The 13,058-nt window shown below is 38.3% G+C and overlaps 1 protein-coding gene across 3 annotated transcripts in view; it reads right to left on the bottom strand.

Moving 5' to 3' along the window:
• Positions 1 to 4,940: 4,940 nt before the first annotated feature.
• The window catches only part of BRAF (B-Raf proto-oncogene, serine/threonine kinase), a 140,632-nt gene continuing 132,514 nt past the window's right edge, over positions 4,941 to 13,058 (bottom strand). For all 3 annotated transcript variants that reach the window (XM_045565260.1, XM_045565262.1, XM_045565261.1), the window contains one exon: positions 4,941 to 12,087. In XM_045565260.1, the coding sequence (XP_045421216.1) occupies positions 12,065 to 12,087 (23 nt within the window). In that variant the 3' untranslated portion in view covers positions 4,941 to 12,064. The remainder of the gene's footprint in view (positions 12,088 to 13,058) is intronic.

Raw genomic sequence — 13,058 nt, 5'->3', positions numbered from 1 at the left:
TGTCCCCTACTGCCGGCTCCAGCAGGCCTGTGCCTGTTGCAAGGGGTGCAGGAGACACTTCCCTTGGTTTTGTGTTTACTCACCTGTGTAAGGGTGAGCTGTGTCAGCCCATAAAGAGATGTCTAAGGTCTTTAATTGAAAAACCATCACATCTCTTTGTACTTTTTAGGTTTAATTTTTGATCTCCTCCTCCCTCCCCCCAACATTAATACAGGTTTTTTTTTGGAAAGAAAATAATTGATAACAGTGAACTGAATGAAGTAGGGGAATCCCATTAGCTCTTTTCGTTAGAAATCAGAGTTGCTCGACTTGAATTAAAAGATAACTTTTAAATAGCATTTTTTGGTTTAAAGAATGTGGAGGCCACATTGGGATCCTCTTTTCCAAGCGTGGGCCATGAAACCAGTTTGAACTGATGGAGGAAATTGTTCCCAGCCTTCTCAAAGGAACCAGACTCCTCCCTCCCAGTTAAATGGAAAAGGGTCCCAAAGAGATGTTAAATACATTTGATTGGGCCGGGCGCTGAGGCTCATGCCTGTAATGCTAGCACTCTGGGAGGCTGAGGCGGGAGGATCACTGGACGTCAGGAGTTTGAGACCAGCCTGAGCAAGAGTGAGACCCTGTCTTTACTAAAAATAGAAAGAAATTAGCCGGACATGGTGGTGCATGCCTGTAGTCCCAGCTACTCGGGAGGCTGAGGCAGAAGGATCCCTTGAGCCCAGGAGTTTGAGGTTGCTGTGAGCTAGGCTGATGCCACGGCACTCTAGCCCGGGCAACAGAGCGAGACTCTGTCTCAAAAAAAAAAAAATACATTGATTGATGGCTATATATATAATAGTTAAAGGAAATAATAGGAAACACTTACAAATGTCAGGTTGCTGTGTTTCCTGGTTCTTATCTCAGTAGCAAAGAATGGTTACTGAGACTGAGTTGAGGGAATAAAAGAGCAGGCCAAACAGATACAAGCTAGCCAAACACCAAGATTTATTAAGCACGATACATTCCCAAGCGGTAATGGTTCTATCTCTGAGTGGAGACGTCCCCGAGTTTCTGATACACACATACGTTTATATGATAAATGAACTGCCCCTCCTTTCTTTAGATGGAGTTTCCATTTCCCACCCTTGGATGACTGATGATAGGTTTTTTTCTTACATAACTCCCTTAGTCTGTGTGCCTTCATCCTCCCAGAATCCTTCATGGGGATACCTAAAACCTAATGCGCATACTTCAGTTTACCCCATTTGTGGCCTTGACCATCATCTCCAGTTTGTGGTTTCTCTACCTCTTTCTGGTTGGTCAGTTCATACATCCTCTTATCCTTGACAAAACATCTATTCCTCTCCCTCCTTATCCCTGCCTAGCACTATGGGCTAGGCACTTTTAACACTTCACATGTGTTAATTTATCACATCTTTACATTATTATTTCTACTTTATAGATGAAGTTTAGCTGTGGATGGGGGAGGTGATTTGCTCAGTTCATATAGCTAGTTAGTGGGAGAGCTGAGGTTCAAATCCTGGCTGGTTGGCTCTAGGTGAAGTCAGTTTTATCTGAGTCAGCACAGCATGGTATAAACCTTTTTGATCACAACTTACTATAAGAATTAATTTTATAAGTGACCTAGCATATAAATATGCTTGCATACATACGTATCTAATTAACCCCAAAGTTTTATGAAATGGTACTCACTGTGATGCACATATTTTATTCTATTCTACATACTTAAAGAATGGCCAGTTGAGAACCCCTAAACTGATTTTACTACCCATTAATGGGTCTCAACCTGCAGTTCGAAAAACTGGCATGATGCTTCCAGACCTCTGGCTCTGCAGTCGGACTCACTGGTATGACTAGTAGCTCTACCATTTACTTGCTGTGAGTTTGGGCAAATTATTTATTTTGATCTGTGCATTACTGTCCTCATTTGTAAAATGGATTAAATGAATTAACACAGAAAGCACACAGGACTGCGGCTGGCATGAAGGAAATACTCTCTAAATGGAAGTGATTGTTATTTCTCGACTACTGGGTCTAAGCTAAGTTTACAGTGACCCTGGAATCCCAGTATGATTTTTATAGAAAAGCCTCCATGTGGACCTAGACTAAGCTGTAGCTAGATGTTCCAGCAGATGCAGTGCCACCCCTCCCCTCTGTCCACAACAGCCCAAAGCAAAACAAACATATTGAGGATAGCTTTCTCTCTTCCTGAAAAGTAGCAACAAGCACAAAGTAAGTTTTAGGGTGTGGCCTAGTAGATGGAGAGCTGTGGGGTATTACATGGAAAGGTAGGTGGTGAAGTATTGATGGCAATAGAGAAGATCAAGTGTCACACACATTTGTAACTTTACTAGTTTCCTATGGAGCCTTAATACCACAATTAGTTGTCTAATAAAATTGTGATGGAGAGGTACTATATAAGGAATACCTGTTACGTTCATGCATCAGAAAGATACAGAAGTTGTCTTATTCCACTTGGTCCGAGAACTATTTTGTAGAAGAGGTTGACCCTGTTGTCTGCTGCCACAATTTCATCAGGAGCATCAGTGGGACACCAGTGTGCAGTGTCAAGGAAATGGGAGCTGCCTGAGCTGGTGTGTTGGCTTGCCTCAGTAGCTGGGCTTTTGCCTTTTGTCACCTGTACCAGCAGTAGCTTACCTGATTGGAGAAGATAGCAGGGACAAGTGGAGTTTGCCTAGCACAATATCCATTTTCAGCTACAAACCTATGGAGTCAACACCTGTTTCTATCCAAATCTCACAACCATCATGACAACAAAATTATATATATGATATATATATAAAAATATACATAAACAGTAGATGGAGCTTGGGATATTAAATGGAAAGGTAGGTGGTGAATTATTGATGACAACAGAGATCAAGTGTCAAATTTTAGCACACACATTTGTATCTTTACTAGTTTCCCTTAATACAATTAGTTGTCTATTTAATAAAGTTATGTGACAAGAGAAGCACATATATTTACATACATATATATATGTATATATATATAAAATGCACAGTACTGATCTTGGGTCCTGGTAAGTCATATCCCTCAGGGCTTCATAGTCAGTAACTGCTATGAGGGACTTGTTCAGAACTCAACATTTTTATGAGTCCGTAACTGTATAACCCAGACAGTAAGTCCAATTATCACAGCCCCTGATAAAACAATTTCAGAAGAGCTGGGGGAGGTTCTGCATAATAGAATTTTGGAATAGATAGAGCATCCATAATCCTGAGCTAAATTTTAAGGAAAACATATCTTAAAAAATATGGCCACAGGCCGGGCACGGTGGCTCACACCTGTAATCCTAGCACTCTGGGAGGCCAAGGCGGGAGGATCGCTTGAGGTCAGGAGTTCGAGACTAGCCTGAGCAGGAGCAAGACCCTGTCTCTACTAAAAATAGAAAGAAATGATTTGGACAGCTAAAAAATATATATATAGAAAAAAATTAGCCGGGCATGGTGGAGTATACCTGTAGTCCCAGCTACTTGGGAGGCTGAGGCAGGAGGATTGCTTGAGCCTAGGAGTTTGAGGTTGCTGTGAGCTAGGCTGACACCACGGCACTCTAGCCTGGGCAACAGAGTGAAACTCTGTCTCATAAATAAATAAATAAATAAATAAATAAATAAAAAATATGGCCACAATTATTCTGTTATCATCATGTATGAAGGTTATTTAGAAAATCAGCTTCTGTAATGTTTATATTATAGAATTACATTTTTCAGATGAGAAAACTCCAGAGGAAATTCTGAAGTCTTGAAACCATATTTAAAAAAATTTATTTTTCAGGCTGGGTGCAATGGTTCACGCCTGTAGTCCTAGCACTCTGGGAGGCCAAGGCAAGAGGATCGCTCAAGGTCAGGAGTTCGAGACCCTGTCTCTATGAAAAAATAGAAAGAAATTAACCTGACAACTAAAAATACAGAAAAAATTAGCCGGGCATGGTGGCGCATGCCTGTAGTCCCAGCTACTTGGGAGGCTGAGGCAGGAGGATTGCTTGAGCCCAAGAGTTTGAGGTTGCTGTGAGGTAGGCTGACGCCATGGCACTCTAGCCCAGGCAACAGAGACTCTGTCTCAAAAAAAAAAAAAAATTATTTTTCAGAGATGAGGTTTCACTCTGTTGCCCAGGCTGGCCTCGAACTCCTGGGCTCAAGTGATTCTCCTGCCTCAGTCTCCCAAGTATCCACAATTAAGTCTTGACAGCATTTTATGATTAGGGAGGGGGGAATGACGGCTGTGAAGACCAGAAACCAGATTCCTCAAACACATGCCCTCTTAAAGACTTTTTTGTTCATTCATATTATTCTCAGACATAAGGTTTCCAAGTGAAGTTTTAAAACTAGTTACCTCTTCTGGAAACTGCCCAGTAATTTAATACATTTGTCTGAAGATAACTCTAGGTGTTTTTCAAACTTCAGGTCATGAAATGAAGTACACAAAATCAACTCACTGAATCAATCATTTTAAAAACTGAAGTAGACAACATAATTTCAAATATGTACGTTAGTGTACGTACTGTTACTATAGAAAATGTAAGTTGTGTCAAAAGTTTGAAAAAATACAATTCTAAGGTGAATTTCTGCAGATAAACTCCATTTTCAATTACTAAATTAGAGCACACACTTCAAAACCATACAGAGAGCAGCCATTTGAAATTAGATATATCAGGTCACAATCTCAAAAAATATTTCAGGGTCATTGACCGATACCTGACAAAAGATTGTTACCACTTCATGTTGTATAGCATGTATCATGTGCCAGGTGTGAATCTTGACAACTTTAAATTCTACCCACCAAGCGGTAATCAACATTATGTATGAAACAAAAATGATTATTTCTCAGTCTTTCTACTGCCTGGAAGAACTGTCAAAACTGCTGACTACTGTTACTGAACGTAATAGTGATAGAAAAATAATCTTCATAAAGACTTCTCCATGCAGTCAATCTTTATTATAGCAGTATTCGCATATTCACATCAAGTACATAGAACTTTTTGCCTTTTATATAATACAGAGTTTTTAAATAACTTTACACAGAAATAAATTTCTTCAATCTGAATTTCAGCTATCTTTTTTATTTAATTCTTCATGCTTTCTATTCAAACTGAACAATATTTTCCATTATACAAATTTACATGAGAAAAACTCCGAAGTACAAATGAAGGGACCTGAGCAGGAAAGAGAACCAAAGTATCAAGAAGTGGGTATGGGGAAGATTAAAAAAAAGAAAAAAAAGATTCAAGCAAACATTGAGGATTAAGGGACAAGAGGGAGACATCATCCATTTGACTGAAAATAAATGTCTTTTTTTATGAATTGAAAAATAAGCTTTAAAAATAGTTACTCCATTATAATTTTTGCAAAGCAGGTATAGAGAGGTCTGTGGACAGTTAAAAAGTCCCCATCTTTTCACTGGGCATACCCCAGACTCCATGAGAACCTTTTCACAATGCTTGAGTGGAACTGAAGTGAACTAAACCCAAACCTTTGGCAGTAACGGAGAAGAGAGGAATGTGTATGTGAATTGCCACAGGTTTGGAGTGGTGAAACAAGAGCCATTAATTCACTGCAGTTCAAATATGAAACATTTCCCTTTCCTCTCCCTTGCAGGAGACTTGTCCTCAAACCAAGGAATACATGAAAAGGCAGGATTTTCCTTTTTCTTGGTCTAAACCAAAGAGCAATCACAACTACTGAATAGAATTCAAAGAGACACATGTTGATGAATGATAAACTTCAATCCCCTGATCAGTTGTATGATCCTATCTTAGGAAAAACAGCAGTTGCTGTGTGAGGAAAGGATCAGATGTACAACCAACAAATGAGATCACCACAAACACATATCACTGTGATACAGTCCTTCAAATCAGGCGATATCATGAAGGCCAAACCGAGACTAGACCATGTGGCATGGCCAAAGGAAACACAGAGGACCCAATGAATGCATTTTCAGGTGAAGGAAGGAAAAGGGTACAACATACTCGCACACACCCATTTGTAAACTAATATAACATGAAGATAAATAAGACAAAGGTTAGCCACTTATGTTGGTAATTAACACGAATAAAAAGGCATTATATGTTTACATAGCTGGTTTTAATCAGCTATGGAACATACACAAATGTATTAGGGAGGAATGATTTTTAAAAAAAAAAACCGTTCACAGCTTAGAATAAAAAGCACACTTATTGCACTCTTACATTTTATTTCAGGTACTAATAGTTTGTTCCCTACCCTCCCATTAATTTTTCCCTATCCCCAGACTTACTCCCACCTCACCCCATTTTGGTCTACTTTCTCTACGTCTGTGCCTACCTAGTCTGTGAGCTTTGTAGCTTATCCTAGTCTGCAGTTTCCATCTATGTAACTCATACTCCACCAAAACACATGTGAGCTCAAAAAGTCTTAATACACAAATGCAACAAATTTTCAAAACAAACCTGGGACTAAGCAACTTAATCATAACTCCCGTTCCCACCCCTGTAAACAGACCCTTCCCTTGCCACCTCTCTGGCGTACGCACTGTGGATGAGAACCAGTGCTCATGGGTGCTGGAGAATGTACTCAGCCTGCCAGGAGAAGCAGATGGTTTGCACACAAAATTCTTTTGATACTAACATGAATAAACATTTTAGTAGCACTTCAATCTACAAAATTCTTTTAAAAAAATGCACCACAAAAAATGGATACACTGGCTTACAATGGCTGTGTCCTCATACACAACTGGTCCTATCATTGTAATTTATCAAAACAGCTAAATAAAAGTAACATTAAAAAACCTGATTTAATAATTAATAAAACTAGGTTAACAGTTGTTGTGGATGCTGAAATAAAGGATCTACTTTAATCACTTTGTTGAGGTAGGGACTAACTTGTCCCTATGCGTTTTTTAAAGCACTGTTACCATGATAGAAGATTTTAGGACTTCAATTTGTCCTCTTCTACCTTAAAAACACCTGATAGGAACTGTTAATTACCCTTTCCACAATTAATAAAAATTAGGACTGAATTTCAATTTTAATGCCTTTGCCCAAACAGAAGTGAAAATGGGTTATTTGAAAACAATAAAACAAAGCTTACTTTGTCTAACGTACTAATATAACAAAAATCTAACACAACAGCATTTTCAATTTTACCAGAGTTAGCAACATGGACTATGAATACACTGGCCACTTCACTCTCTTCTGGCCAAACCTACAAATCATTGCCTCTGCAGGCAGGGATGCTACAACCCTCCTCTGGGGCTCAACTACCTACAGGCATCAGCAACACATCTCAATAAAACATCTCAAGGACGCGCTGGAGACGATACATCGACTTTCTTGGGGGTGGTGAGAAATGAAACAAGATACGAGAACCACACCACGGAGGACGTCCAGTGACACCAACCAGGTCAGAAAGGACGCCTCCAGAGACCCCCCCGGCCCCCACAGCGCACCGCAGCAGGATTACTTGTGCAGTCCAGCTTTATTTGCAAACAAGTCCTGGGAGGCAAGTTTGTATTTCAAACTCTGAAAAATCAGTGTCTAGGTTGGCAGCAGTACTCTGGAAACTGATAAAATCAAATTCTGTCCTATATTTTTAATTTCCCCTTCTAAGTTAATACATGATTGCTGCCCAGCATACAGTACTTCAACTCTAAACTACAGCGGTTTCTCGAAATTTCTGTCAAACATTTCTGTTGTATAAAAGTTCCATGCTTTGAAGAACCTATAGGAGTAGAAAAAGTTTCTCTAGAAATGTCACTGAACTATATTTTCAACCTAGCTGCTCTATGTGATAAATACATCTGACTATACTAGGGATTATGTGCTTTAAAAAAATAATTTTGTTCACTGAAAATTTACCTGTCTGTTTTCTCATTTTTAAATGTGATTTTGGCTATAAACTTTTTAGTGCATTTATCTTTGCAGTCTAAATTGCACTCTAAAAAATATTAACACAGCTGAGTTAAACCAGAGTGGCTGCTTTCTTCACAAATCACTGATTTCTGCTAAAATTTTAGCTTTTTTATTGCATCATGAAGGCACAGTAAGAGCATTTGGCAAATTGTCAAGGTATTTTTCTAGAGCCTCACCTACACCATTTCAATATATGACCTGTAAGCGATTTGCTGTTCATTTACTCACAGTAAACCTTCCATCTCTGGCTATGGTTTCTTATAATCTAGTGGTTGGAATCTGCTAGTTTCAAGGTGCTGATATTCTAGCACTAACAATGCCAACTGGGACAAAGAAGAGAATCTTGCAGAAAGGGTAATCATTCTACCCTCTTAGCTGGGCAGTCTCTCTGTATAAATATCTGTGCATGTGACAAAGCTGTGGCTAACATTATGAAGATGTACTGTCTTGCCAAGCCTACTGAAAATTAAAATTATATCACTGTTAGTGAAGTGATACCATAACTATTTAATTTCATGCAACTGACTTAAGGTTAAGATTCTGAAACGTACCCCTAAACAGATTCTGGCACCACTTTCAACAACATTCAGATACTCTGAGCTACACTGTTTTACAGTTTTACTGTTTAAATGTATAATGCCCTTTAGGACAAAACGAGAGTGCTCAAATACAAGTACACAAAAAAGTTAAAATTTTAAATCATCTTCATGTTCTAGAGCTCCTGACTTTTCATATTTTAAAATAAATAACTATTCATTACCTCATTCTGAGGAGGTAGTTTTTTGAAGAGGTCACCTGAACCCTGCAATGTGTTTCAAACTAAAGCTAGAGATGAGGCTGCAAGCGGCCGGAGGGCGAGGTGGATGTACAGCAGGACGGCGGTGAGATCCGAGGAGGGGCATGCAGCAGCTCGCTGCCTGACGGATACAAGGTAACACGGTGTGATCGAACAGCTGTGACTGCACCAAACCAGAAGCTAGGAAGTATTTACAAAATTTCAGGTTGACAGTGCTGAATTCTTACATTATTTCTTTATATAATGCTCTTTCTTCTCCAACACCAACATAAATATAACACATATAATTTATATGGGATTTTGTTTTCTAGGATGCCCTAGTATGTCCTATCAGATCTCACATACGATCAGGGACAGATGTTCAGGAACCAGAATTTGACAGCTAGACAGAATGTTCTTTTAAGGTGCACACAGAACAAACGATCACCTTAGATTTTTCTATTCACAAATCCTTTTTATAAACTACTTTTTTGGGTCAATATAATTTCAGTGGCAAAGATCTAGGCCCTAGACTCTAGTTTAATGATGAAAAAAGTCCATCAGGAATACAACATTTTAAAAACAATCTTTTATAGTCGCTCTCAAATTTTTCAGAAGGCTTCACCTCTCCCTACCAAAAATAAAATACACTACAGAAGGCACTGCAGCACTTTACAGACAAGACTGTTATAGCCTTACAAGATGATCAGTGTGAAGCAGCCACATACTGTCTATACAAATTGCTCATAAAGTGCTTTTCACAAATAAGGACTTCTTCCTTATATTTTCTTAGGAGCTCAACAAGTCTATCTGTAGTCTAAGCATCAAAAAACATTAAGCAAATAAAACTCATATGTCATTTGTAAACTAGAGAAAAAAACTATCTGATGGAAAAAAGAAAGAAAAGGGAGGTTTTAATATATATATTTTTTATTTTTTAAGATCTCTATAAAAATCTCTGAATACCCCGAGCCTGGCTTCTGGGTACAGCTACATTTAAGATCAAGTCTGCTCCCCCTTTTCAAGTGAGACAGAAACCTATTCTAAAATGAAAGGGAAGAAAAAAATAGTATTACACTGAATTTTGTTTAGAAAACTCAAATGCTAAGCTTCCTCCCTAACCGTACTGGCTCCCGTCTCTGCCACGCAGCAGGACACGGAATGAACACACGCCTGCTCTTAAAGCCCAGCACTCTTCACTTAGGGAGACTTTAAGCCAATCTTGGTAAAGGGAACACAGCCATGTTTAAAAGCATCTACAGAGACATATTTAAAAAGAAAAAATAACGAATGCGTTTCAAGAGAGGCAGCATCGTACCCAGAAGATGCTCTTCAAATCAGCACACCTCATTTCCATCTTTACAATTTCTGAATTCTGGACGACACTGCTCTGCTCATGCAAGACTTAAAAACACATTGCTTTTCAAATGAATTAACTTTGGGATCTTTTCCATTTTACTAGGACAAGCTTTTACAAATCCATGAAGTTTTCAGTAGGCCTTCCTCTGAATACAGGTATTTTAGCAAAAACCATCTAATGGTAGTGAGCTTTTAGTAGGCTGAAAGATACACAGCAGGGCCAGGAGTTACAATCTGAAAAATTTAAATAACAATTTCTAATTCCCTGATTTATGTTAGGCCCTAATTTCTTTCAGATACCTTGGCTATAGCTTGGTTGGGTTAAGTACATCTGATTTGATTTACATTCCCAAATCCTGATTCTAGACTCAGGGAGGTAATTCCATTAATTTGCCATTAATACATCCAGAGTCACTACCGTGATTTATACTACCCTTTAATAAAGGCCAAGGGAAGCTATGACTAGGTTATATTTTCCATTTGTGCAAAGATAAGAAAGATTTAGGTTCTTAATACCACATCAGCTCTTTCTACAAAAACAACTGATGATAGGCTTCCCACATCTTCCCTCATTCCAAATATTCCTAAAATTGCTTTATTTTCTGCCTGAAACTCAGCTGCCAAATTACCCAACCTTTTGAAGACCAGGCCTGGGAAAAAAGGAAGGAGGAGAATGAATGGAGATACCACCATTTTTATTTTAGGTTGCATATTCTAGATAAAAGACTAGAAAGAGGATGTAGGATGTAGTATAGGAAGAAGTTGGAAGAAACAATGAGATTATTAGCAAAGATGTTAGTGTGGATCCAGCAAGTACCGTTAATTTAAAAATTATAAATATTTGTCATTATGCTAGGACTCCCCATATTAAGGTAGAGAAATGGATAATGACCTTTCTTTAAAAGGTGTTTATATAACAAAAATACAATTTTCAGGATATATAATTCTGGTGGGAAGTATTATTTTATTCCAATTCAATTAAAGCTGAAAATTATTTTCTTTTTAATAAAAATAGAACTTAGAAATTAAAACCTGTACCTTACATTTAAATTACATAAATTTCTCACATTCGTAACTGTTATTAAGCAGTTTTGTAGGCTTTTAGTTAGATGCTGCCATGGCATTTTGTGCCCTGGACAAAGTAGTCACATAAGTACTTGGTGACTGGAAGAGCTTAGGAGGAAGATATAAACATTATTTTCCTGAGAATTTGCTACACTGTGGAGGAAAAAGATCCCCAGAACTTGTCTTCATTGCTGGACCCAGTGAAAAAGAAGGCAATGTGTGCCAGCAGTCTCCAGCCTGCTTGGTTAGGCAGACCCCTCAGTGAGCAAGGAAACCAAAGGCCAGAGACCCAGGAGGTCAGGAAAAAGATGCAGCATGCCCTTTTCCTCTACACCAAAATGTATCTCCTCCTCACTGCTCATCCTCCATTTAAATGAAAAAGCTCCATTTTGAAATTTGTCAAGGACTGAACACACACCACACAGAAAGGGCAAGCTGCATTTTTGTTCCATCCCTCAGAAATTAACCGGTGGTGGCTAGGGGAAAGAGCTCCACAACAAAATCCCAGAACAGGAAAGAGAACGATGCTTGGTGATTGAAATTGCCCCATCAGATGATCAGCCACATATTGATCTGGTGGTTAGAAGGGCAAAGTTGACTGGCAGACTTTCCATAGCAAATCGCCCAAGCTGTAGCAGCAGTTTCTTTCCATCATGCCTGACCATCAAAAGGTCAGAATTCAGGGTTTCTCCTTTTTCTTCCTGGGAGTGGGCAGACTTGTATGCACTCGGTATTTGTGTTGAAGAAGAAACACTGGCAGCAGAGAATTCTGGTTCCTAAAACATTCTTCCCTCTTTTGTTGGATGGGAAATTCCATTCTGTTCCACATCAGCTTATGCATTGAAAATTTTGTATCTTTAAAAAAAGATTTGAGAACAGAACTGTGTTTTGATGTTAACAAATTGTACGAACACAAGACTTAAGAAATAAGAGTAGATGCTGCCATGATGGTGTGGCTACTTGAAGGCTGCAAATTCTCCTGTAGGGGGAGGACAAGAGCTAATTTTAAAAAAGTTATCCCAACCCAGAGACACAGAAAAGCCTCATTTGAACCTCACTGAAAGGTGACTTAGTTATAACAAATCTAGCAACAGCATCACTAATTTAAAAAAAATGGCCAAAACCCATGAAAAGACCCAACTTATATGTAGAATATGGTTCAGTGATATCAATTAAATATCATCTGAAGATAATTTCCCAGATGGGTTTTATGTGATATGGTTCTGATCAAGCTGAAAACAATTCCAACAAACAAAATTTCTCACACACTAATTGTAAAATAGTAATGTCAATTTGTAGAATACTTTCCCCCTGAATTATCAACTCATTTTCACCTATCATATTATATTATTATAATACTATTAGGAAGGAAGAGGAAGAAATTTTATCATTTTGCAAAAGAAAAAGACGTCAAATGATTAGTCTATATCACACATTTGACAGAGGGAAAGAAAATCCAGACCTTTCATTTTCTGTTAATTTCACCTTTCAAACTACCAAAAAATTAAATATAGGCACATGTTACCAAACATAATTATCAGCGTAAGGGATTCTTTAAACCACAATGTCCCTTTGAGGCACAACACTCCTTTAATTACCAAATTTGGGGGCTTCAAGTCATTATTTTATCTCCACCATTTTGTCCACGGCTTCTACTTGTAATTAAAGGCCAGTTTCTATAATACACACTCTAGTTAATTTCTGGGGGCTGGTTAGTAACTAACAACTATCAGAATTTGTCAGTCATAACATCATTTTTCAATAGTAGCTTCTGATGAGGACCCAAGCAACCACTTATAAGGATTCACTATTTAACTAACCCAGGAATAACCTATCCAATTTCTAATTGTTATTAATTCCAACTGGTTGCTAGATAACATTGGCATGTCTCAACAAACAACAGATTGATAATGACTGGCTGACTGAATCCTCAGATTTGTAAGCTGATAA

The sequence above is a fragment of the Lemur catta genome, chromosome 11 (assembly GCF_020740605.2).
Source record: "Lemur catta isolate mLemCat1 chromosome 11, mLemCat1.pri, whole genome shotgun sequence".
Taxonomy (NCBI): Eukaryota; Metazoa; Chordata; class Mammalia; order Primates; family Lemuridae; genus Lemur; species Lemur catta.
Note: the sequence above shows the minus strand (reverse complement) of the source record. Positions and strands in the feature narration are given on the sequence as shown.